Source organism: Canis aureus, chromosome 25, assembly GCF_053574225.1.
Source record: "Canis aureus isolate CA01 chromosome 25, VMU_Caureus_v.1.0, whole genome shotgun sequence".
In the NCBI taxonomy this organism is placed as follows: domain Eukaryota; kingdom Metazoa; phylum Chordata; class Mammalia; order Carnivora; family Canidae; genus Canis; species Canis aureus.
Window position 1 is genome coordinate 21,182,222 of NC_135635.1, and position 27,837 is coordinate 21,210,058.

Sequence of the window (27,837 nt, forward strand, 5' to 3'; positions counted from 1 at the left end):
TTGGTTACTGATGTTAGCTGCTAGTGGGGTGTGTGTGTGGCATGTGTGTGTGTTGAGGGAGGAGGTGTTTCTTGGTTATTATTCCCTTTACCTTTGGTTCTTTGTTCATCTTCTTGCAATCTGGGAGTATCTTACTAAACTAAGATATTTATGTGACAGAATGTTACAGGCATCATGCTTCCGGAACTCCAAGGTATAAACACAACTGTATTTGTTCATCTGGAATGTAAAGTTGGAAGTAATAATAATGAATATTTATGTATTGCTGTAACTTGGAGCATTTTAACCTAGGACTGACAGATATTTAGTAGATTCACAGAGTCCAGGGCTGGTATTTCCTGGTCTCTGTAATAGGGAGATGCCAAACCAAACCAAACCATGGTGTGATAAATACAGCTGAGGAAGGTGAGAGGTTTGAGCATTTATCAGTAAATAAACTCTACCCTTTTGTGCTGATCACCTCTGCCACAATTGCCATCTTTTTTTTTTTTTTTTCACAATTGCCATCATTAAACAGAAGGTAGTATTTGGAAAGGGCTCCTTCCAATGCAAGATCCCCTCTGGAGCACTTCTCATCTACCTCTGCCTGAACGTTATTATAAAAGTTTACTTTGCCTGTGATTAATCTGTATTTTTTTTTATTAATCTGTATTTTTTGGACTTTTCCAATTGCTAGCAAGATTTTCTTTATACATACAATTTTGCTTTGATCCTGGATCAATATGGAGTAAAAGGTCTTCCTTCTTTTATGTGTTGGGGCACCTGGGTGGCTCCCAGGTAGACTATCAGTTATATAAAGTGAGATAATGCCTACTGTCTCCATTTTCTCTGTTAGACAACATTTCCTAGTTCCTACTATCGTTCCTCAAAGAACATGACTTCTATATTTTGCTTGCTTTCCCGTTTGCCTAACTTTGGATACAGGTTATTTGTTACACATTTTAACTTGCTCTATAATTGGGCCTAACATTCTGTCTACGTATAATTGAGCCCTATGATCTGGATGTATTCCTATTTCCTCTGGTTGTGGTCCCATTCTTCTGTTCGTGAGCCTAAAATGACTGCATCAGCTCTCAACTGTCATATCAACAGTATTCATTTATTACATTTGGGGTGATCATATACTTTATCATCTAAGCCAGGACACTGAGAGTGAAAGGGGACACAGTTAATAATTAGGCTCAGGTAACAGGCGTAAACCAGAGTTGTCTTGGACAGGGATATATAGTCTCTGTAACTATTTTTAACTTGAATTCAAGCCTAAGGTCTAGGTATTTCTTTCTTTCTCTCTTTCTTTTTTTTAAAGACTTGTTGCTAATAGTGCTTTGGTTCCCCTCTATCATGTACCCAAACAGTTGAAGTTTTTTGAACATAAATGCAGAACTTTCTATTTAGGCTTGTTTAAAATTTAATTGTGTTAACGTTTGCCCTGTAGAGATGATAAAATCTAGATTTTTATCTGTCAAATTACCTATTGCCTCCCAATCTGCGTCATCTGAAAATCTGATAAACAACTTTCCTGTATGTCCTTCCCAGTCATTGGTAATGAGAATGGTGCCTTCTCCACACCTGTACCACCAATTCCCCTCAACCTCGAGGAGCCAGGAAGCTCCAGGGTTCATCTGAGAACTAAGAACTCAGTTGTTCTCTTCTAAGGTATTTGCATTTTAACATGAGACAAGGAGACTGTTAAACCTTTCCTAGCAGAGCTGAGAGAAGAGATTCTAATGATTACTTCTCCGGTATCTCAGCAGGAGTTTCCTTCTGCAGATTCTGAGCCTTTTCTATATACCAGATAATAGGAGCTGAGTTTAGAGTTACATGCAAACATGTTAACTAATACAAGATACCATCTGATAGGTGCTCCGGTAAAGGTCAGGGTTAACCAGAGTGGTGGTAAAGTGGAGGAATACAGTTTTAACTGTCTAAAAACAGCATCTTCCTGTTCCGTTGTAAATGCCTATATAAAAATTTGATGTGGCAATTAATAAAAATATAGTTTTTGTGGATTTCCAAAGTTATTCATAGAGCAAAAAAATTCTTTTTGTTATTTCCTCTCCTCTTGACCACAGAATTTCTTCCTGTCTCTTTCTCTCTCTACCTATTTTATCTTATCTATTATAAATACACTATATATCTGTATGTGTAGATATTATACATTTGTACTAACTTGTATAATATGTACATTTAATTTGTATTTATATAATACATATAGACATAAATATATTTGTATATATATATACATTTTATATACAAATGTATTATATTTAGTTCCATTAACTATTAGTTCCATTAACCTAGCTGGTGCTCATATATAGTCCTTTAGAATAGTGACTTTCAAACACTTTTTAATGCAACTGTCAGTAAGAAATACATTTTACATTGTAATCCAGTGCGTGTGTAAGCATACGCACACACACACACATCAGAAACAAGTTTCTTGAAAGAGTACTTGTTACTTGTGTCTTCTATTTACCTTCCCTCCCCTTCCACCCCTCCCCTCACCTGCCTTTCACTCCATTCATAAATGGCTGATTGAAACCATATAAATTAATTTCAAACCTGGTTTGCACAATTAAAATTTGTAAAACACTTGTAAACTTATGTATTTTTTAAAGATGTGTTTATTTATTTGAGATAGAGAGAGAGCAGGGGGAGGGGCAGAGGGAGAGGGAGAGAGAGAACTTCAAGCAGACTTCCCACTGAGTGTGGCGCCTCATGCTGGGTTTGATCGCTCCATCTGAGATCATGACCTGAGCTGAAATTGAGAGCTGGTTGCTTAACTGACTGAGCCACCCAGGTGCCCAATTCTTGTAAGCTTATTGTCCATTGAATCCTAAATTGTCTATAGAGATAGATACCTTAATTATGATTGTAATCACTAGAAAGCTAGTCTCTCATGGGCATAAATCATCAAAGATAATGATGATTAGGACTCCATGATATTTTTTGTTCATATGGATACATTGCTGCCTGCAAAAGATGTAGTACAATGAACTGATTTTATTTTAGGTTTTTCATATGAAAATAGCTAATTTAACACCTAGACGATGAACAGCAAGCAATTCTTCAATCTAAATATTTCTATTATGTAACTATAACTTGGCATAAAATAGCCTGTTACACCTAAAAAGTTTTTTTTTTTTTTTTTTTAGGCCAGGAGTTATTATTGCCATGCTAAAATTGATTTAAACAGGTGAATCTATCTCTATATAGTTAATTCTGTTCAACAATTGAACAGTTCAATTGTTCAGCTGTTTGAAAATTGTTACTTTCTAAGTAGAAGGTATGAGGCTGTAAAATTCACTGCTCAAGTGTTTCTAGCCTGCAACTTTGCTATTTCTCTTAAGTCAGAGTTGCAGATACTTGGATAGTCTCTTTTAAATTTTTCAGTCCTTGCAGAAGTTTAGCATTCCTTGGAGTATGAAACCAGGGAAAGCTAGACTACCATCTTGTATGTTTTAATTTGAGAAATACAGAGTGCTTTCTATTAAATTGTGGTGGTCTTTGGAGACATTGATGTGGATTAAGTCTAAAAACTAATTTTGAGACTTTAGGATGGATCTGTAATACATGGCAGTTTCTCTTTCTTCATTCGTAAAACTAATGCTGATCTTAAAAGGTTTTGGAATTAAATAAGGGAAGGTATGTGATAACCTCTGATATATAGGAGACACCATAGCAATATATTATACACATAAATAAAACTACAAGTAAACATATAAAACTACTGTATATGTATATATAAAACATATTGTATATGTATCTATATATCTATATACACATTTATGTATATATAAATTCCCTTTTTTCATACCTAATATTTGTGTAGTTGGGTTCAGAAACTTGGATTTAGGTTTCTGAATCAGTCCTTTTGACTCTTGATTATCGGTGTCAATATGACACTTTGAGAATGGGATAATTGATTGAAAAATTATACATTATGATTTCCTGATAGAAATTCCATTTATGAATAGTATAATAGTTTGCTTAATGCTCAAATTTCAACCTTGATTAGAATGAAAATTAACATTGATGCATTGGAATTTTATTTTTCTCCCCAAACCAAATGAAGCAAAATAAAAGTTTCATTTGTTTTTGAATATTTACTTAATGTATGAATTAGGTGATTAATGTTCTTGAGACAAAGATATGTAACGTTCTTATTGATGTTTTAAAACAGTTATTTAGAGAAATATGCCTATATGGCATATTTCCTATGAAAAACCATTCATTAGTTTCTTTTGAGGTATTATAACTGTTGTAGATATATATATACACGCATATATATCTCTTTATAATATTTCTCTAGAAGCTGTATTACATTGCAAGACTATGGCAGCATGGAAACGAGGCACATCTCACTCTCTGAACAATGTTTTTTTCCACTGCATATACTTGCTAAATACATTAATAACTGCTTTACTAAATGCTTTAACAAATCAATCTTTAATTGGCTAAAATCACATCTATTGTGAGGAAGTATTCTTCGGATTTGGTAATAAAAATGGAATTTTTTGAGGAGTTTCTACTCCTCAACCAGAGATGAGCTGGAGATGTCAGATGAATGCGGTCTTCAAATATTTAGGGCTATTGTGTAGAAGTCAGATTAGATTTGTTCTAATTGACCTCAAGGTACACATGTAAAAATTTGCCTCTGTGTGACAAACCTGCTCCCAGATGGTATCATCACATGGAGACAGAACATTTAGTTGGATTCAGAGTATCTCAGTTCAAATTCCAGCTCAATTCCTTACCAACTTTGTGGTCTTAAGAAAAATCTCCATTTCCTTCTCTAGGATAGGGGCAAAATAATCCTAATTAACTCTCAAGGTCTCAAATGATCTTTACTATCAATGTGTAGTACTCTTGATAGTTTACAAAGTGTTCCATGGGAGTAAACTGAAATGAACAAACCAAATGTGGTCTTAATGTCCCCTACACCGAAAAGCCAGTCACACAAGCATTCTGTGTGTGGTTGAACTTGTTCATATTTATAATTTATTTTGATCTAGAGGTTCTATCATGAATGACCTAGGCAACTCACTCTGAGTTTTACTTCTTTATTTCAGGTTAGATTTTATCTGAAGCCCCTTGGAGTTCTAAAATTTTAGCAGTCTACAAGTGTGTAACTACAAAAGGCTATTTCCCTCTTTCTTCAGTACTGAAATAGCTGATTTTTGCCTCGAGGAAGTTATCTTGCATCTTCATGGTTGCCCATCCATGATAAACTATTTATTTATTTATTTATTTATTTATTTATTTATTTATTTATTTATTTATTTTCATGATAAACTGTAATGTTTGCTAATATCTGTAACAAACTTTCTTTGGCCTTTCTAACATTCTAGAGGACTCTTTCCCTCTTACATAGTGTCTCTACCCTTGCCTTGGGCTATGACTGAGGGAGGTTGATGTTTGGTTTGAAATTTCTATGCCTAAGCAAAACAAAACACGCTCCTTTTAAAAACACACTCTAAACATAAAGAGTTTTATACAAACACTGTATTTCAAGGTGCTTTCTTAGAGAAACTGAAAGACAAAGGAGAGCTTCAGTTATGTTTTCGGTTAATGAATGTGTACCTGTCTTCTGGCCAACTCTGAATTCTAATTACTGGTGTCCAATGGCTTTTTGTGTGCCTGTCCCTTACCCTAGGGAGAGTTTTCTTACTACTTTCCATTTTATCATTGGGAAGGTCCCATAATATTCATTGAATTCTGCTGCATCCTGTTTATATCATAAAGAGAAAAATGAAAGCTCCAGATGTCCTCCCTCCCCACCTTTCTCCACGTGGAAATAATAAAGCCCTTTGGCAACTGTGTTCCCTGTAATCAGTATGAAGTAATTTTACAAGGTACCATGAAAGAGCCATTTGTTGAATGCCCGCTTTGTGACAGGCATTTGCTGATGGTTTAATATATCTTATGTCATTTAAATCTTACAACATCTTTAGGAGGGAAGAGAAATGAAACAGAAAGTTTTCTTTCCACCATTACCAAAGGAAGTGGCTGGCCATTACATAATTTAAACTTTACATCTAGTAGCCCCAAATGGAGTCCTATAGACAGTTTCTGGGTATGTAGAAACTGCTTTAGATGCAAATATTTAGTACGGATACAAAGCAAAACATTTCAAAACTATTTAGATAGATGTTGTTAAGTGGAGGTTTAGACTGGTTTCCTGCCACATTTACATGGAATCATGTGGAAAGGTAATTCTCTGGGATCCACATTATGTGCTCCATACCGTTTGACTGGCTTTCGTATTTCTTTTTTCCACCCAGCCAAAAAATGCTACTGATTCTTTCAGTTTAAAGTGAACCCTTCTGGGAGGCTTAATTTTCTTCCAGAGTTGTAAAAAAAAAAAAAAAAAAAAAAAAAAAGTTGTAATTTTAAGGTGTTGTTCTTATAATATTGCCTGATTGAATATATCATGTTTTGTAGGATTGCTAACATATCCTGAACTTCTGTAATTCTGCAAAGTTATTGGTGTGAGGTCTCCAGGTTAAGCTTTTTAAAATTTTTTTAACTCAAAACTCCCTTTTATTTGTGCTTTTAGGGTTTGCTCTATGAGGCGAAACTTTCCTTTTTAAAAATTATTCTTAGAGTCTTGAAATGCTGAGAACATTGTTACCTAATTAACAAATGACACTGAGCTGTTTTCTGATTGGAAAGCCTTTTTCTTATATACCTTTCCATTTAGAGAATGAGCGGACCAAGAAATACTAGAGGGCAGGGTGAGGAGGGCAGATGAAAGAAGATAGCTAGGAGAGAGCAGGATTCCCACTCATGGAGGTTTGTCAAAGGCTCTACCTGCACTACTATTAGGGATTGTGTCTGTGTATTTTAAAGGTAACAGAGATCGCCTTCTCTGCTTACTGCCATGCTGTTTCAGGGAATTCGAGAATTTCATGCAAAAATACACTGTGCCATCTTAAACCACAGATATGAACATCTAGTTGTGAACTGAGCATTTTTGGTTTGTGTGCAGATTTAACCTAAGAACTCTGCTCCTTGTTGCTCTTTGCTGGGAGCTCTGTCAAGGTTTGGTCATCTAAATCTTAGTAAAGCAATTGCTGAATGAATGAATGAAGATAATAATATCTTACGTTTATAATAGGGCTTTAAAGTTCACAGAGTACTTTCACACAGATTTTCTTTCTGCAAATCTCAGCAGTCCCGTGAATGAGGTGTGGCAGGTATTATTAACACTTTTATTATGCAATAAATTTAGAATCAGACAAAACATGTGACTAACCCAAGACCAGTAGATTTTTTTTTTTATGTTTTCTAAAAGAGGAAGAGGGAATTAAACACACAAACACCCATCACCATTGCCACCATCAACAAGAAAAGCATTTTTACAGACATCTGTGTATGCCCCACATTCTTTCCCATCAACCAAAATAGTCCCGTGATACTAGTTCCCACACAGAACGGATGGGTTATTTATTTACTGTAGTACGAAATGAGATGTGGCCTATGGGAGGCTGCTGAGGATGACGGTAGAACCAGGGCCCTGGAAACGGAAAGGCTTTTGAAATTGGAGGCTTTGCATCTCAGACATGGTGGATGGAAGCTTGTTCCTCTGGTCTTCACTTTCTGTCCTTCTCACATCTCCTCACCCCACGTCTCATAGGTTTTTAAGCCTGTTGGTTCTGCTGCTTTCTTTGAAATCTATGGCTTTCCCCGAACTACCGCACAGCCCACATGAGCTGCCCTATCTCTCAGCAAGCACACCTAACAGGGGGCTTCCTGCTGGTCTCCTTGTCTCTTGTTCACCTCGTCTTTCACACATCTTTAACAGTTTAAAACCCTTTAAGAGTTCCTTTTCCAGTGAATAAAGTCAAATGACTCCCAATCTAGCACATAGTACTCTACAGACCCGACTTGCTACCCACTCTATTCTCATTTCACAGCCTTGGCAATAGTTTCCCGTACAGTTAGCAGGTCCTTTAGTACTTTCCTTCTCTGCTTTTGTACCCACCATTGGGTCTCTCTGGTATGCCGCTCCCCTCCATGTATTTGAGCCCCCTTGTCAATGTGCTGAATTAATGTTGGTTCTTTCAGACTTGGCTTGTGTCTTCTCCTTTGGGAGGACTGTTCTGACTTCCCCTGGTGAAGTTGGCCACATGCATCTTTGTATCCCATAGTACTTTCTCGAGAGTCCCAGCGTGAAAGCTCCAACACATGGTAGATGCTCGTCTCATTCCCTAGACTGTGAACTTTCTGGGGAGAGAACCTAATTCTTTGTACCTAGCAGCACAACCAGACCAGTAAACATGGTTTGGCTGGATGTTTGGCCTCACTTCACAATAACCTCAGCCACAACAGTTGGGATCATGACACACACAGTCTGCTTGCTAGCTACACAAAGGTACCACTAATTAGGAGTGCTACCAGGGTAAGCTAGAATTTAGCAAAAATATTTTTTCCCTTAAAGGACCATTTCCCAATCAACTTAGTTAGGATTCTGAAGTAATGGAAATGGACACATTTTTCTCTTTTCATGCATGAATGAAGTCAGAAGTATAGGCTGCAGATTATGGGGTTCAGTTCCACTTGAATATGGATTTGTGTTTTTGTTACACTAAAACAATGTAGAATTCAGTTGTTGGCCTAATACAGGACAGTCAGAATAGTCTGCTGCATTACACTGGGAGCATTCTTTTGGTGGTAACTGTGAACAGCCTCTATATTGGTGCTTGAAAAAAATTTGCATATTCTCTTTGTAGTTACTAATATGTAGGAAATAATTTCTAGGGTTTATAAAATGTGTTGTCAAGGGAAACAGTTTTCAGGCCTAGTTATTTGGTTTTCACACACACGTGCCAAGTAGTGATACCTGTATCATACTATAATTGTGATGGTCTCTCGGCCTACTTTTAGCAGATAGAAGGTGTCTGTTTCCTGCTATGTATAAAATTTTTACTCATCCACATCAGCAACTTTTATTTATTTATTTCTTTTCACATCAGTAACTTTTATTTTTTTATTTTTTTATTTTTTTAAATTTATTTATTCATGACAGACACAGAGAGGGAGAGAGAGAGGCAGAGACACAGGCAGAGGGAGAAGCAGGCTCCATGCAGGGAGCCTGACATGGGACTTGATCCTGGGTCTCCAGGATCCGGCCCTGAGCTGAAGGCAGCGCTAAACCGCTGAGCCACCTGGGCTGCCCCCACATCAGTAACTTTTAAAACGGAAATTAACAGTTTTCTGTAGCCTATGTGTAGATGGAGGAAGAGAACAATCAGAATTTGTGTTTGTAATTACAAGCTATAGGAAAAGTCATTATTTCTTGTTTTTAAAAATTTCTTTAAAAATTTACAGTTATATGTCTTGATAATTCATGCCATTAGAACCATAAGAGAGAGAGAGAAAAAAAAAGAACCATAGGAGATATTTGAAAAGAGATCAAGGCCATCATTTAATCTTATAATTATTTTTAATAAGGTTTTGTTTATTTATTAGAGAGAGAGCAAGCTTGAGTGGGGGGAGGTGCAGAGGGAGAGGGAGAAGCAGACTCCTCACTGAGCAGGGAGCCAGACAGGGGCTCAATTCCAGGACCCTGAGATCATGATGTGAGCTAAAGACAGATGCTTAACCGACCCAGATCCAGCCACCCAGGCACCCCAATTTTATAATTATTTTAAAGAGACTATATTGAGTATGCATATAATGTAGTCACGAATGTAGTGAAATTGACTGAATTTTATTATATTGCATTATATTTTAAAGACTATTTGGGAGATGGAGCATGAGTGGGGTCAGGGGTCAAGGGGGAAGCAAACTCCCCACTGAGCAGGGGGCCCAATGTGGGGCTCTATCCCAGGACCCTGGAATCATGACCTGAGCTGAAGGTAGACAGAGCCACCTGGATGCCACCTGAATTTTATTTTGTGATACATGTTTAAAAAATGAGAATGGGGTAGCTGGGTGGCTCAGTGGTTTATCGCCGCCTTCGGCCCAGGGCCTGATCCTGGAGACCCGGGATCGAGTCCCACGTCGGGCTCCCTGCATGGAGCCTGCCTCTCTCTCTCATTGTGTGTCTCATGAATAAATAAATAAAATCTTAAAAAAAATGAGAATGACCCTAATATTAACACATCAACCAAAAATAAAGTAAATTTATCATATTAAATTAATACTTTCTTATGAAAAAAAATGAAGATGTTTGGATTTTCTGCATTACTACTCGTTTGAATATTGGGAGTTGATCTTTATTCTGGATTGTAGTTCATTTCACGAACATACAAAATCATTCAGCATATGGAAGGACTATTTAGTCAAATTTCCAATCTCCTCATTGAAAAGAAAAAATGTATTTAGCTTTTGACTTAGAGATATCATTACCTACCCATCTGAATATTTAGTACAGGTATGTGGAAACTTGGGGAATGGATGACTGAAATGTGATTTATTTATTTGTTTGTAAAAAGATTTACTTATTTATTTGAGAGAGGAAGAGAGAGAGATAGTTCAAGTGAGTGTGAACAAGGAGAGGGTCAAAGGTGGAGGGAGAGAGTGAATCTCAAGCTGAGCATGGAGCCTGATGCAGGTCTTGATCTCAAGATCCGGAGATCATGACCTGAGCTGAAATCAAGAGTCAGACACTCTACCTACAGAGCTACTGAGGCACTCCTGAAATGTAATTGTGATTGATTGTTTCTACTATTTGCATCACTTTGGCCGTCAAAGACATACCATGAATAAATAATTGTGCAAGGTAGGATGGTGCAAGTCACTAATCTCATTCTATTCACTTTCTAAGACCAGGTACCTCATTGTAATTAAGAAGTACCTTATGTGTAATGATTGCGTTCGCTTGGTTTTTTTAATAAATTACACTAGCTATGATAGCCTCTCAAAAACCTAACCTAATGAAGAAGAAGGTATTTTAACAGTCTAAATAATTATTTGGAAAGGATGTTATGGGGGAGTTTGAGTTGACTGGGAGATACTTTCTACTCAGGGATTGTAAGATTCCAGTGCTAGGCTATAAGGAAAATCTAAGAAATGCTGGTTGCCTTAGTTACAGTGTTTTTGTTTGTTGCTTTGTCATAGACTGCCTCTTTAAGGTGTGCCCTATGAACCGATATTCTGCCCAGAAACAATATTGGAAAGCTAAGCAAGCCAAACAGGGGAATCACACAGAGGCAGCCTTGCTGAAGAAATTACAGGTAAGGGCCAGGCTTCCATTCGTCTGGCTGAGGCTAGCCCAAGAACAGCAATAACAAACCATCTATTTTGTATCTTGGTGATTTCACTCAATGCACAGAAACTTAGAGTAGATGCAGCAACCCATTGAAAGTGGAAGGGACTTTGAAGTTATAGGGTGTGACCGCTCATTTCCTGGCATGTAGCTCATACATTCCTGCTGCTAATTTTTAGGGTGTGCCAGACTAATTCAAGATTCACATAAAACTGGAAACAATTCAGAATCTCTGAGGAATAGCAAATCCAGTTATATTTTACTTGGCATAGTACTTAATTTTTTTCCTGAAAAACTAGAAAAAAAATTGAAAGTCTGTTGCTTCTGGTCTGGATTGAAATTTGGTAGAACTGAAATTCTGTGTTATTAAAATTCCTGCTACTTTCAGAATCGAAACTTTTGAGTCTTTTGAAATTCACCCACTATATTTATATTGTTTGGTTTATCTAACAATATTCCTTCTGAAACTAATTTTGTAAGACCAAAGAGCCTAGTACTTCTCTGAAACTTTTAACATAAAAACATCCCAAGATATTTTTTGTCACATTTCAGCATCAAATTGACATAATAATCATACTATATTAATCATTTATTTAATTGTTGGTCGCCGTGCCCCCAGCCCCAAGGGTAAAGCAACCAGCCTATTTTGTTCATGGTTATAGTCTTCGTTCCTAAAATAACCTTGTTTGTTAATTATTGCATTCTGTTTACTATGTTTCCATGCTGAATATTTGATAATCATTTTACAGCATGCTGCAGAACTGGAACAAAAACAAAATGAATCAGAGAATAAGAAACTGTTGGGAGAAATTGTGAAATACAGCAATGTCATACAAGTAAGTCTATTTACTTTCTCTTAAACAAGGTGAATATTTTATGGGTAATTTGCATTTGCATAGCAATGTCACGCTGCATTAAAATTTGGGGATACAATAGTTTGTTCTTTGATGCCAATTATGAATATTTTCAGTTGATGTTCAGCACAGTATTCTGTATGTTTGTGACTAGCCTGATGTCTATACATAAGAAAGTGAGCTTATCTAGATGTATGTGCAGGTTATTACATCAAAAGGAGGAAGATGGGGAAACATAATTTCTAAAGTTCTACAGTAAAATCCTTCTTTAGAATTAATGGGACTACCATGTAACATATGAAGCTTTATTTCTTCATTTTGTAGAGAGAGGAAAGTTTTTATATTGTACTTTTAGATGGAAATCGTCCTTGAGTTGTTATTAAAAGATTTATTGCAACAAGTGTGCACAATGATTTATCTCAGCTGCATTCCTCTTTTGTGCTTCACTTAGATCTTTCAGCTTTTTACTTGATTATTTGTTAATATATGCCCCACCCTGTTCCAAAAAGAATGTAAGGCATTTTCAAAACTACATACCACATAAGATAAAATAGAAATAAATAAGGCAACTGGGTCAAAGGGAAAAGGTTGGTTAAATGAATAAAGTGAAGTTGGGAGGAAGCGTGTTTATAAAATCCATGTCTCAAAGTCTGGTCAGCTTTACCTGGACGCCTTTTTATTGCTCACCGTGCTTTAAGGGAAACATAGTGTGTTATAGCACTCACTTAGGATGTCCTTAACATAGAACAAAGTCAAAGGTCGAAGCACGAAGTTTCCCAGGAAGACCAGAAAACTATTCCTCCAATGAGCTCTCATAAAGAGGACACTGTTTGATAGAGTAAATAAAAGTCTTCACAACTTCCTTACAGTAAACACTACAATGAGGTATTTCTTAGATATGTTTTAAAAAATAATATTGCCTCTTGTTTTGTTATTGGCCAATGATAAAATGCCAGTGCACATGACCGTCAGGGCAGCCCTCTCCTGGGACAAGATGAAAGAGAGCCTGGATCTACAGTAACCCAAATGTAGGACTTAATCTAATAATAGCTGATATGATACCTGTGGCATGGGTGGGTTGCATGTCTCTTGAGCAATCCTCCATAAATAGAATTTTTCTTAACCAAGTTTTGATTAATATTAAATGCCAACAAGTAGAACTTATGTTTCTTGTCAAGAACCTGATGCGCAAATGTTTGCATAGTCATTTACGGGCTGAGCCACGTGCTCTAACAAGTTAGATTCCAAAGGAGTGAGGTTGGGCCATGAGGGTTTCATTGGTTCATGAGATAGTTTCTTTATTATATTGAGGATATTAAAATGACCATTCTGTTTTGACATGGTTGTCATAATAGGAAGGAAAGGTTATTTGTGTTTCAGCTTTTCTACTCAGTAGAATAAGGTCTTGGAAAGGTTTTGTCCATGGTGTCCACAAAGTCTGGGAAATGATACTTCTGTGCTCATCTGACAAAAGAATAGAATCAGTGTCCTCCTGCAGGGATTTTGTGGAATGCAAAGCCTCCCTCTTCACAGAGGAAGTGGTAGGCTGTCATGGCAAGGATAGTTAATGCTACTAAGTGGTTCGGTGCATTATTTTAGTTTCCTGGTTATTTTTTGGTATATTCCATTTTTGTGTCTGTGCAAGAATGGAGAAAATGTGATTTGGGGGCATTTCCTGGTCTTCTTTGGGAAGCCTGATTTTATCCTATTATTTATCAGTAGATGAAAATTTTCAGAGGTGTCCTCTGGTTTGATTTCTCCATGTGCCCACGTCATTGTAGGGTAGAGGTGAGAAACCCAAAGAGAGTCAGCTTGGAAAGATGGTGAGAAGTTTGAATAGAGCTCCTTTGTTTAACCTGCACCCCAAGCAGTATTATATGGGTACAAATATACATATAAACATATACATGTAATTAACGGAGGACATCGAAGAATAAAGGCGGTAATGTCTTTTTCCCACAGCTGCTGCATATAAAAAGCAACAAGTATCTGACTGTCAACAAGAGATTACCTGCTTTGCTGGAGAAGAATGCTATGCGTGTGTCCCTGGATGCTGCAGGAAATGAAGGGTCTTGGTTTTATATTCATCCCTTTTGGAAGCTGAGAAGCGAGGGTGACAATGTATGTAAAAATAAAATTGAGAGAAATGGTGTGTTCCTCAAGACAGTAATTCATAATAAGTAAGAAAATCCAGATAGCACAATGAAAGGACATGTAGTTTTCAATCAACACATTTTTATGGTAATCTCTTTAAAAGGCTAAAACTATTTATTAATAGTGTAAATTGTGCTTGGGAATCAGAAAAAGACAAATTTCAGATTAATTAAAAAATCATCTTCCAGCTGGAATTCATGTGAAAGAATTTAAGTAATGTTAACATTGGCCCAGGCTTTTAAAGGAGAGGTAGAGTTTGCTTCCTTTCCTAATCAGAAGGGAGCATGATTGTAAGGAGAAAGCTATGCTTAGGAAATATTGTTTATCCCTTTGATTTAGTAGAGTAACAGTGAATTATGATAATATTTCATATACTGGCTCTATGGTATATTGATGTCTAAAGTATGAGGAGCTATATAGATGGGCACTTGCTTGTTGATGACAGCATTTAAGATATGTTTTGGAATACATTTTTGTTGTATCATGTAAATTTTAGTAGTTGCTGAAGTATTTTCTGCTAGCTGATAGAGAAGAGAAAATAAAAATTATGTGAAATGATTCAATAGGATCAATTGTTGGATATTTTTGTTTGTAATAATGTAGTAAGTGACCATTCCTAGTACATGAGAAATGCTCAATAAATGCTGAATAACTTCCATAAAAAGAACATCTCACAAATATTGGGCCAGGTGATCAAGAAAAATAGTTGAGATTAAAAAAAATTAACATCATAAATTCAAAGCAATATAAAAATATAATGCTTCTGACAGTTTTCTCAGTACTTTGATTACATTTTAAAGATGTTTTGGATATTTCTTATGCTAGAAATGTCCTCTTTTATAGTGAATCTATTTTTTCAGCAAATTTTGAAATACAAATTCAATTCCACAGGATGCAAGCTTCATGGTTTAATTTGGTTAATAAATCCTCCTTAGGTAAGGTTTGGGAGATGCATGGCATGCAGGAACGTAATGCACTTTAAGTCTTGTGTCGGATTCCTTAAAAAAAATAAAGTCCTACTTGTTTATTTTTTGGCATCAAGTGATGTGTGCTGTGAGCATGACATATATGTTAATTTTGGTAGGTAGTTCATTACAATCAACTCTCAATTTTTTAGGGACTGATTATGTCCTTCAGGAACAACCTGTGTCTTTTGGTTCCTTTCTAGTAATGTTTCCCACAGAGTTGTGTCCCCGCCTGTAGGTGGTCAATGAAAATCAAGCTTCAAAACCAGCAAAACCTGAGCTCAAGCTCTGAGGGAATATGAGGAAATGATTGGACAAATTAGGGCCTTTAGATTAGCTGTGGATTTTATTAATTCATTATATTTATTTATTCATTTTGTCTATTCCTTTCCCTGCTCCCAGAGGCCTTTATAGGATCAACTGAGAGTTGAATGTAATGAACTATTTCAAATAATTAGTTGTACTGGGGTGGGGGAAACTTCTCGTCCAAACACTCCATCTTGGTCAAGTGGACAATGTAATTGTTCAGTGCAATATAGAAATCCTCCTCTGTCGATGTGCTCTATAAAGCATGGCTAAAACAACCTTCCACATGGCTTTTTTGCTGGAACAGCTTACTGTTTTTGCTCACCACTATGTAGCTGTTGTATGTGATTGAGGTTGCTGCAAAAACATAAGCATACCCACAGCCCTCTCTTTGCCACAGAAATAATTGTATTGTAATGCTCATTTTCTTCCCTAGGAATAGGTAGCATTCTTTAGCAATAGATTTCATTCTAGGATTCGAAAATGTATTTTATTGAAGGCAGTTGGAAATACTGTCACATCATAACAAGTGATTTAATTACCACTGATTTTCTTTAAAAGCATATTAAGCTAGGAAGAGGAAATTGTAAGGTTCAAAGGGTTTTTAAAATTATAGTTTACTATTTAGGAATTAGTATGTTGTGATTCAGATTCTAAGTATTCAGTAAGATGTTCGGTGACTGAAATGAAATGTGAAAATGAGACTGATGATATTTTGGGGAGTAAAATGCTCATATTCTCAAAAATCAGTGGTTTCTACCATTAAAGGATGGTGTTCTATCTTATAGAATTGTCAGTTAGTTCTTGGGGAAAAATAGATTCATGAATGCTTCAACTTTTCAGCTATAAAGAAGCTCTGGCTTGTTGTTGAAAAGTTAGAAAGTCCTTGGGGGATAGCAGAGTACATAAATATTTCATTTTCATTTATTTTCCCATGATTGAATGGTTAATTTTTCATTTTCAGCTTTGATCTAAGAAAATATTAGTTCTTTACCTTAATGGTAGATTTTAAAAAGGAGAAAAGCCCAGATAATTCTTTCAGTCAAGAGAAAAATTAAACTCTTAGGGAAAGAGCCTCTTCAAATAGCAAGTAGATTTTGCTATTTTGCAAAACTAGATCTCTTGGAATTCTAGCAAAGGCAGGACTAGATCCCTGGTGTTTTGGTTTTTACTGCAGTGTTCTTTTTACCATGCCAGGTATCACTTCAAAAAAAGGGTAGCTGCCAGTAGCATTATATTGCTCTTTATTTTCAATAAAATCTCAGCTTAAATTTTTATGGCTGTTGGATAGAATCAACAGAAGTGCTTTTGGAATTGGAATTTTTAAAAGATGCTGTGTACTAGGGTGAGTGTGACATGGCAAAAGATGATGGCACCTTCAAGTTCCTTATTAAATACACAGCTTCTCAGAAGGCATGAGACCACATCAGTGGGTCAGCCCCATGCTACATTCTTCAGAGTGTACTATCAAATTCCATATTTACCAGGTTATCGAATTAGGTGTAAATTCCCCAAGAACAGGGACTATTTATCACACTTTTGTATTCTTTTTGGCACCTCTTATTGTTTTGTTTATTTCTTTTGATTAGCCTCTTGTCCATTTCATTGCAAGTTTTTTTCACCCTTGTCAAGAACAAAAAACGGAGGACTTGGAAGTTAGTGAATTAATGTTAGATTCTCTTTGTGAATACCATTCTTACGAACCCTTGGTATTTAGAACATTTTGGTTATATGGCTGGTCTTTAAAAATATACAGTATAAAGGGATGCCTGGGTGGCTCAGCGGTTGAGCATCTGCCTTTGGCTCAGGGCGTGATCCCAGAGTTCCGGGACCGAGTCCCGCATCAGGCTCCCTGCACGGAGCCTGCTTCTCCCTCTGCCTATGTCTCCGCCTCTCTCTCTGTGTATCTCTTATGAATAAATAAATAAAATATTAAAAAAAAGAAAAAAATTATACAGTATAAGACTTTCTGGGCAGTGTTTTGAAATAAATATAACACATGGTTCAACCCAAAGCTTACAGAAAACTATAGAAAGTTAGTAAGACTTAGATCAGTGGATATAGGTGCAAACAAAAATATTCTTTTAATTGGAAGAACATAGCTAAAATACATAGCTAAAATACATCATTATATTTAGCAGCTTATTGGCTAATATTTATATGATGCAGATGAGAATGACCAATCCAATTGGTAAACCAAATCCAATTGTTCTTTTAGAAATTGGAGGATCAGATGCAGCACTGGCAGGATGTGTATTAAGTCCCAGTATTCGTAGTATGGATGACTACCTAGACTTCTGTCTGGCTCTGAGACTTGGAGCTGCCTTGGTGTCATGTACGATAACAAGTGTGTGTGTTTGTGTTTTGGAAGAGGATGTTGGAAATAGGTTTATGCCATGTTGACTTTTATATGTTTTTGTTGATATTTAATTTTTAAAAATACCAATTTTGGTTGAAAGAAAATAATATAAAAATGTGTCACTTAATGTCTCTTATCCTTTTTTCCATCTCCCTCTTTTTTGTCCCCTGTATCACAGTAAACCTCTGGGCAGATTTTTTTATGCATGTACTCTTACTCCCTCCTTTCCTTTTTTACACAAAGAGAGCCTGGCTCTGCCCCCTCACCCTCTCACTTAACGTCGTTTCTTGATGATATTCCATTATCTGTACATAGAGAACTTCTGTGATGGCTTTTGTGAGTCACAGTACCAGGACCTGACTGATGATGGAGTTGAAAGGCGGGTGATGAATAGAGACCAGTCCTGTGAGCAGTAGAAGCTACTTCTGCAATCCTAAGAACAACTTCCCTTTGCCCAAGTAGTGAGCTTGAGGCTTCTTTATCATCGTTTGTGACAACAGTACTATGTATAAATGTAGACTCCTTTATATAACCCATAAAAGCTTCATTTCTATTGGAAATATGAAATTATGTTCCAGAAAGTCTTGGTCTAGGTTAAGATCCAGGGAGGAGAAGTTTTGTTTATTCTTATTTTCTGAGTCCTAATTTGTTTTTCAATTATCTGTCAAACTAATGCACTCTAATAACCCTGAAAGAAATATGCAAAGAGAAGGCATTGGTTTTCATTTCTGAGGTGGTGAGCAATTCTGGATGAGAATTGAGAGTGTAGGTCCATAGTAACGTACTTTAAAAAAAAATTATTTATTTATTTGAGAGAGAGGGAGAGTGAAGAAGAGCAGAAGGAGATGGACAAGCAGGCTTTGTGCTCAGCAAGGAGCCTGATGTAGGGCTTAATCCTAGGACTTGAGATCATGACCTGAGCTGATATTAAAACTCAGAGGCTTAACCCACTGAGTCACCCAGGTGGCCCATACAGTAGTAAGTCTTCTAATGGAATGTAACAAGAGAAACATTAGTAACTCTAAAATTAAACTGCTCATTATTACCATTACAAAAGCATAACGTCATTTCCCACAATTTGAATTATGAATAGAAATTCTTGAAGATAAATTGGACATTGTTAATGATAACATAAACGAAAAAACATCTTAGACTTACTTCTCCAGAGTATTTCTCCCAAAACCAATTAAAAGTTTTTTATATATATTTTATTATTATTTTTTCATTGATCTCTACTCCCCTGAGGTCAAAAGTTACATGCTCTACCAACTGAGCCAGCCAGGCACCTCCTAATTAAAAAAATTTTTTTCTTAATTTAAAACTAAACACCAAGTTTAAAAAGCAATATTAGTTTTGCATGTTTAAGATAAGAGTGAATCAGATGCTTAAGGACCAAACAATGAACATATTTCTACCGGGTCATCCTAATTGTGTACTTCCTGAATCCAGATGAAATTGGAATGTTTAATATATTTCTGAGATTATGAGAAAGATAAAATTTAATAGATTTGTTTTTAATCCCATAGATAATAAAATGTATAATATCTTCTGCTTGCATTTGAAGTAGTTCTAATATTTAGGCAGATTGATTGTGGCAGATGCATTTGCTCTATCTTAATGGCATAAGACCCAGTGTGGAGGGGTAACTATTTATTGATATTAAAAAGCGTTATTACTGAAATGGGAGACTAATAAGAAAAGGATCTACACTAGCTTTATGAATCCAGGCTGATGGGCACTGTGGAACATGATTACATGATCATTTATCGGAAAATATTTTACTCAAACAGAAAAAGAATTGAACTAAGATTTGTGTGGAAGACAGATCAGGTGTTAGGTCAATAACAAGACGTCCCTGCAGTTATTTTTAGCTTCAAATATAGCACCACAGATTTGTTCAGTGTCTCAGTTGCAACTTATTTCTGGTTCTAGATCGTTGTGGGTGATAAAGTTGTTTTGATGCCTGTGAATGCAGGACAGCCACTACATGCCAGCAACATAGAGCTTCTCGATAATCCAGGGTGTAAAGAGGTAAGTTCAGGAGGAAAGAAAATGAATTTATTTTTATCATGGGAGGAAAAATGTCATATAGCTCCATTCATTGTTTTCATGAATGTAATTATGCTAATTAATATTCCTAAGATCTGTGTAGATAATGATTATGATTTTTGGATGGTATTTGTGTTGGAAGTACATACCTCATTGTCCAGAGTTATCTTTTTTTTTCTCTTTTTACTAGTTGGAGGAATAATTTCTGGTATAAAATGGCATCACAATTTTGTAACTTAACATTTCTTCATTAATAGGTGAATGCTGTTAATTGCAACACTAGTTGGAAAATAACTTTATTCATGAAATATAGTTCCTATCGAGAGGATGTACTAAAAGGAGTGAGTATGTGCTGCATGGAACATTTGTTAGAAGAATTGAAGGTAGTCTTACTGAAATTCCAGATGCAAAACCTATGTATTTGCTAGTATTCATAGTTTAGAAGATGATTATAAACCTTAATAGTCACTATGGGTGTTTCATTGAGTTTTCTTCTCTATAGTTTGAAATGTATAAATAATCACTGAAAGCCAAGTAAGTAGGAGAAGGGCCCTGAGTATCAAAACCAGGAGACATCTGCTTCTTATGTCTCTTTGTTCAGACTTTTCTTGGAACTACAGTGTTCTTTTCCTGTTTTCCTAGGGTGATGTTGTTAGGTTGTTCCATGCAGAACAAGAGAAGTTTCTGACTTGTGATGAATATGAGAAAAAACAGCACATTTTCCTTCGGACAACCTTGCGTCAATCAGCCACTTCTGCTACCAGTTCTAAAGCGCTCTGGGAAATAGAGGTGTGTAAATATTTTTTGGACTTGAGTAAATACTTATATAAGAAAGAAAAGATTTACCAGGCTGATTAATTTATTGTTATAGGCATCATTTAGGATAAATCCATAAAACAATGATATTTGTGAATGAACTTGTACCTCTTCATTACTATAATCAATTTGAAATGTTACTACTTCCTTTACCTATCCTCTCTGGAGCATCTCTTTTCCTGTCTCTCTCTCTCTCTCTCTCTCTCATCTAATAAGAGAATATATAGATGTTCCTTTTAAAAAATTCATTGTGAAATATTGTCAAGACTGATCAGTATGCAGGTGGGACACCTGGGTGGCTCAGTGGTTGGGCTTCTGCCTTTGGTTCAGGGTGTGATCCTGGGGTCCTGGGATTGAGTCCTGCCTCAGACTCCCAGCAGGGAGTCTACTTCTTCCTCTTCCTGTCTCTACCTCTCTCTCTCCGTGTCTCTCATGAATAAACAAACAAAATCTTTAAAAAAAAAAAAAAGGAATTCATTCATCCTTTAAAAAGTATTTCTTAAGCATTGCCAATATGGTAATTTGGAAAATGTAAGGTATGAATTTTTCTTTAAGGGATGTTTTTATACAGTGGAAGGGCTAAGATAGACATAATTACCTATGAATAAGCCAGCATTTGATAAGTTCCATCCTGATTTAATGGACATCCAGGCCTATAGCAGTGGTTCTCAACCATTTTAAATCCATCACTCCCCTTTTACAGCATATGTTTTGTGACACTTCCTTTAATATCAAAGTCATAGTAATATTATTTATAGATTTACATGATTGAATATTAATAAAATCCCTATATTTCAATTTAGAAAAAAACAAAAGGAAACAATGTATAATAAATATCGTAAAATATTATGTTTCAACATGTAAATAGTTACTGTAGAAGGTATGATAGTTGTATCCATCTTGAATGAGTACATTTGGATTTGAAGAAGTGGTAGGAGACCAGGATCAGAAAACATTGTATACAAGTATAGGAAAATGAAAGATCAGTGGTAAATGTGCTCCTTGAGTATCCTGCATTAGGGGAAGTAATAACAGAACACGCTTATTTGTACATGATTAAAAAAAGAAGGAAATAAACATATTGAAATAGGGATAACAGCACAAATTACAGACTATTGAAACAGAAAATGAGGAAGTATGATGTTTATGCTAATGAGCTGAGCCTTAATTATAATTGTAACATGAAAATAATTCTCTAAGTTTTGACATGGCTTAGAATAGAGAAAATAGTACAAAAAGCATATTTTCTATCTTGAAACCCTGCTACATGTTGGAGACAGTCTTTAGCATTCAGAAGAGATCTTATCCTTCAAGAGGATACGTTTATAGAGAACTGAGAAAGTCTCAGAAAAAACAACCATCACCAAAGCTATGTGATATTCTTCCCAGAAGTCTACCTGATAATGTCTCTTACCAGGGTTAAGACTGAAATAAAACAAGCAGCTCCCAAATAAATACATAATTAAAATATGTATTTTTCACACCGTAGATCTCTTATCATTGTACTCTAAAAAATTAAAGAGATATAGGGATGGCAATAATCTGAGGTATAATTTTAAAGTTTTATTAATGAAATGCAGTAATAAAAAAGTCATATAGTGACTTCCTATACAGTGAGTTCCCTTCATTTCACGTGTTTATGTCTATATGATAAGTCTTTTAAAAGAATTGTGACTCTTCTCGCATATATTTACTATTAGTTTTCTAGATTTTGCTGTATCATTGCATTGTAATCCTTTCCAACAAAACATGTAGTCGAAATACTCTAACTTCTATAACCCACCAAGTGATCAAAATGGAGAGAATGAATCCGTTATTTAATAATTCTGAAATAATGCCTCAAATTCATTTAAGCTTCCCTTCCCATAGTGAATTTCTCTTCAATTATCAGCCTTTGACTTGATATGAAGACTTTTTAATATGTGAACATATTACCAATTTATATTTGTGGTAGGCTCCTTTCTGTAGGAGGTTTGAATGAGGTGGGCTGTGCTTCATCAGTCAGGGTGGCCAACGTGCTTCAAGCAAAGAGGTATTTGGTGTAGGAAATTAGCTCTCAATGTTACTGGAAGGACTGGACAGGCAAAACTAGGATAGGGAACATGGTCTTATCTGGCAATGCTAAAAGTTACTCCTTGAGCCCTCAGGTGTCTTCTGTGCTTTAGGAAGCATCTACACCATCTTGCAGGAGCCTGCACTAGGCAGCTGCCACCCCTTTACTGGAACCAAAGAGGAAGCTTTCTTCTACTTTTCTCTGCTTTCCACCCTAATGGAATGACTTGAGAACCATGCCGGTGAGGCTTCCCACCCCTGTGATACAGAAAGAGGAGCACTTGGAAGGGTGAGGTGGGTCCTGAGTGCCACACACAATGTCCAGCATATGCTCAACTCCCCTGTGACTTGCAGGATATAGAGTATCTTACCTAATGCTGGATCATGCCAATAACATCCTGCCAAAATCACTGTGATGGATGAAAACACCCTTCTTTCTGTATCTCCTCTTGTCTCCTAGAGAGCTGTACTGGCGTTGCTAGACCTACTAGTGTATAGGATAGGAGTTCTTAGTCTGGGGTCTGTGATGAGCTTCAAGCCATTTGTTAACCTCCATCAGTTGTGTACAAAATGTGTTGTGTATGCATGTGAGGCAACCAATAGATTTGAACAGTGTCAAACGTATCTATTCCTTCCCCAAAGGAGTCAGAGTGTAGCCAGTGTGATTAGCAAAAGATTTGTGGAAGAAGTTTGATTTGAGAACTTAGCCTTGTAGGATGGGTAGGTTTTTGGTCACAGGGAGAATTTTTTTTTTTTTTAAGACTTCATCCACTTTGAAGTATTTTCATAATTATTCTGTTATTGGAACTATCAGATTAGGGGAAGACCCAGATTCTAGAGTCTAGCAAAAGTATTAGAAATTTATATATAGCAACACACAGAATCTGAGGCTGGGGCAGAAGGCCAAGCATGATTAGTATTAACAAAAAGAAGATAACTGGTTGGGGAGAACAATGAAAAGTTCTCCTAGTACTTAATCTTCAAAAAAATCCTATGAGTTAAAATCATTTTGTAACATGATGAAACTGGCTTGAAGATGTTCAGTTCCTTGCTGTGATCATCCCATTGTGACTGACAGAGCTGGGACTCAAACACAGTCATCCTGAGACTTTAAAATGTAGGCCTTGCCTCTGCACCAACCCACCTGGCATAACCTGCTGCTGCAGAGCATCTTCTTTTATTCTCAGTGAGCCTAGTGGCTCAGCATCTAGGGCAAGGCCAAATCCAAGAATGGGTATCAAAGGACATGGTATTAGTAACAAAGCACATGTGGAAAATTAAGTTAGTTGAGAGCTCCAGGCCTTGGCATATGTGATTCTCTCTGCCTGGAATGCTATCTTCCCATCTCTTATGTGACTATTCATTCTATACCTGCAGGTTTCAGCTCACATGTCATCTTGGAGTGGCCTGTGCTAATCACCACATCTAAAGAAGCCTTCCCTAGTTACCCAGTCATGCGCTCTGTTTATATCCTCCTGGCACTTGCCAAATCTCATTTATTGAAAGCTCCAGTCTTACTCATTGCTGTGATCCTATTGCCTCAGAGTCCCTGGTGTATAATAAGCTTTTACTACGATTTGTTGAATGAATATTTGAGTAACAAATGGGGGAGAACCCCTCAGTATTTCCATTTTCAGCCTGGGAAACCTGTCTTTTGGAGTAAGACTGTATTTACACACTTAAGACATGAGCATCACGCGTGCACACAGTGGGTTAACTGTTATGTCTCTTGCTAATTTGCGGGAAAATTTGTTTTTCTGCCATGTTGTCCTTTCATGAAAACATATATTGGATTTGGCAAGTTAGCGTTAACAGGCGAGCACTTTGTGTAAACTGTTGGCACCTTCTTGCCAGTAACATGACGATATTTTGTGCTTTATTATTGTTGCTCTTTTCGTCTGTAGGTAGTTCATCATGACCCATGCCGCGGGGGTGCTGGACAATGGAACAGCTTGTTCAGATTTAAGCACCTTGCAACTGGGAACTATTTAGCTGCAGAGGTAAGACTCATGGATATAGTGCTATTAAATCTTTGACTCTGAAATAGTGAAATAAGCAGTTAGGTTCTCCGAAAGGTGCTGTATTTGTAGGTGATTATACTAAATTTGATTATTGCCTATTATGATCTGGATTGGCATATCAATTATTCTTAAGATGTGAATATTAATTGAAGCCTTTCAATAATTTTTGTCTTAAACATTAAAACAACAAGTGGCACCTACGTGGCTCAGTAAGTTAAGCGTCTGACTTGTGATTTTGGCTCAAGTCATGATCTCATGGGTTGTGAGATTGAGCTCCACACTGGGCTCTGTGCTCAGTGAGGAGTATACTTGAGATTTTCTCTCTCCCTCTGCCCCGCCCCCCAACATGTTCACTCGCATGCACGTGTGTGCTCTCTCTCTCTCCCTCTAAAATAAATAAATATATCTTTAAAAAAATTAAAACAACGATAACAGAACACTGGTGGTTGGTTTACTTTAAAGTCGAGTGCAGTAGAGTATCTGATTTGCATATGGATGCGATTCATCCTAAACTTTTTTATTTAGCTTCGCCCTTTCAGAATGTGTGCATTGGAGAAATGACCAACTCATTGTTGGTATCGTAGAGCCTTGATAGTTTCAGGTCATCTTCACGGAGACTAGTCTCACTAGTGGGTGGCTTTTATCGTTCAAACCGTTGGAGAAGAAAGGTGTTTATTCCTAAGACACTGAACTGTCCTAAAACTGTTAATAAAAATGGTAAAAACAAATAAAATCTTTTCTTTTTATGTCAAAGCATGTTGACAATTGGTAGATTTGAAGGGTGGATAGAAGTAACAGCATAGAAGTTTTAGAAATGACTTAATTAAAGTTTGGTTATCTAATGTAAAAATAATTTTGAAAATATTTGTTTTTTAGATGAAAAAAAATGTCCATTCATTCTACTCTCTTCAACTCTATTTTTCAACTTAGGGCTTTTTCTGGGATTCAAAACCAGAATTTGGCCTTAGAATTTTTAGTATTAATTATCTCACTTTTGGCTTTGGATGTGAGGGAGGATAAGGAAGTGAGGATGCGGAAGTGATGAGAAAAAGGTGTGGGAAACAGGAAGTTTCTGTAAACATGCTGATCCCTGTCTCAACCAGCACTCAACACCATTACCCTCTGCATCCTATTAATCTGTGACAGTTGTCCTCATAGTACTTTCCACTATTTGATTTACTGTACATTTTTTTCCCTTGACATTCTCTTTCAGAATGTATGCTCTCTGAAGGCAAGGATTCTTTTGTTTTTTGTTTATTTTTGGATCACCACTCTGTTCACAGTGGGTGGTGTCCCACATCTAGGGTGGTGCCTGGGACTTAGAAAGCATTTGATGAATGTCTTTTGAATGAATGAATGAATATAAGAAAGCTCTTTAGGATTCTGTAAGCTTAGAAGATAGGAAGAAGATTTTGTGATTTGTATCCGAGTGGCATTTGGAGTCATGTTTGGGCATATTAATCTCTCTAAAATCCAATTTCTTCCTCTGGAAAATGGGAATAATCACAACATTTATATACTAACAATATTAAGAGAATTAAGTGAGGTAAAGTGCTTGGCATAATGTGGTAAACATCCAGTAAGTGATGCTGGCATGGTTAAATTTATTGTGAGAAATAGAGATTACTCTTACTTTTATAAATATCTGACTTATTATTTATGAATCTCTTCAAATAAATGAAATATAGCTTTGCAATTTATGGGCTGTTTGCACCATGAATGTTTTGAAGTAACTTTTTTGAAAAGTAACACTTTGACACTGCAAAATTAAGCCGTAAGGTAGAGAATCTAATCTAAAATAAGAATTAGAAAAGCCTATTAGATGTCTTATAAAAGATTAGAAATTAACATCAAAATTATCTTGGATCTTATATTAGTGACTCTTAATTTACTTCAATCAATGACTGTTTTTACTACTGACAATCTATAGACAACTGACATGATTAATTGGTTAATTTCTGCAATTAAAACTTGTATCATTGATACATTCAAATACCTAGATTAAGAATTAAACTGTTAATTAACTTTGATGATTAACTTTGATGAAGATCCAAGACCTTGATACATAAAAGAATTTATTTAAAGTTGAGAAATAGAAATCAGTTCATTCCTTGAAAAGATTTTTAAAAGACTATTCTGTCTTTAGAGAATATGACTTTAAATGTCAGATGCTATTTTGTCCATTAAAGAGTCTGGTATACTTGTAGGATCTTTTCTTTGACCTTTAATACTTGAGATAACATCTTTTTTTATGGCAAGGTGAGAGAAGGAGAATTAAGTATTAAATACATCTCTGAAAATGGAAAGCTAGGAACTTATTTTCTACTGATTTTAACTCATAAAATAGAATGGGTGCTTCTGTGTACTATTTTATCAGTACAAGAGAAATCTTAGCTTCAGAATAGTGGCATCCATAGGTTAAAGTTTTATATTTCATTTGTCAGCTAAGGTCAGGTAAGGTCCTGGTACAGTCACATCTCACGATGCTTGTCCTACTGATGTGAAAGTGTCTATAAATGTGGCAAAATCACAGTTATTGTAGTCCTTGTCACTTGATAAAAAAATTGATTTCTAGTTCTAGTACCACAACAGGTCGCAATTAGCCTCTGATGGCAGTTAAAAAAACAATGCTTATCCTTTTCTTATTTTGCTTTAAAAAATGCCCGGGTCTTTAATTTCAAATCATTCCCAACATTTGGATTTGTAACTTCCTAGCCTTATTCATTTTCTTATATTATATTATATCCTTATTCATAGGAGAGAACAGGTCCTTGACTTTTATTGAAGTTTTTAGTTTTATCTTTAATATCTAGATACTTCTTAAAAAATAAAATACATCATAGGATGTTGAAAATACAAGAGTTGGGAATAATTATTTTTGGAATTCATAGCAGCAACAGACATCCTCTTTAGGATTTCTTTTTTTTTTTTTTTTTTTAATTTTTTATTTATTTATGATAGTCACAGAGAGAGAGAGAGAGGCAGAGACACAGGCAGAGGGAGAAGCAGGCTCCATGCACCGGGAGCCTGATGTGGGATTCGATCC

General features: G+C 36.1%; 1 protein-coding gene across 4 annotated transcripts in view; it reads left to right on the plus strand.

The window, feature by feature from the left end:
• Positions 1-27,837, plus strand: part of ITPR2 (inositol 1,4,5-trisphosphate receptor type 2) — a 472,511-nt gene that overhangs the window by 78,965 nt on the left and 365,709 nt on the right. For all 4 annotated transcript variants that reach the window (XM_077870671.1, XM_077870669.1, XM_077870668.1 and 1 more), the window contains 7 exons: positions 11,068-11,183; positions 11,965-12,051; positions 14,032-14,190; positions 19,786-19,884; positions 20,160-20,243; positions 20,545-20,691; positions 24,675-24,770. In XM_077870671.1, coding sequence (XP_077726797.1) covers positions 11,068-11,183; positions 11,965-12,051; positions 14,032-14,190; positions 19,786-19,884; positions 20,160-20,243; positions 20,545-20,691; positions 24,675-24,770 — 788 coding nt within the window. The remainder of the gene's footprint in view (positions 1-11,067; positions 11,184-11,964; positions 12,052-14,031; positions 14,191-19,785; positions 19,885-20,159; positions 20,244-20,544; positions 20,692-24,674; positions 24,771-27,837) is intronic.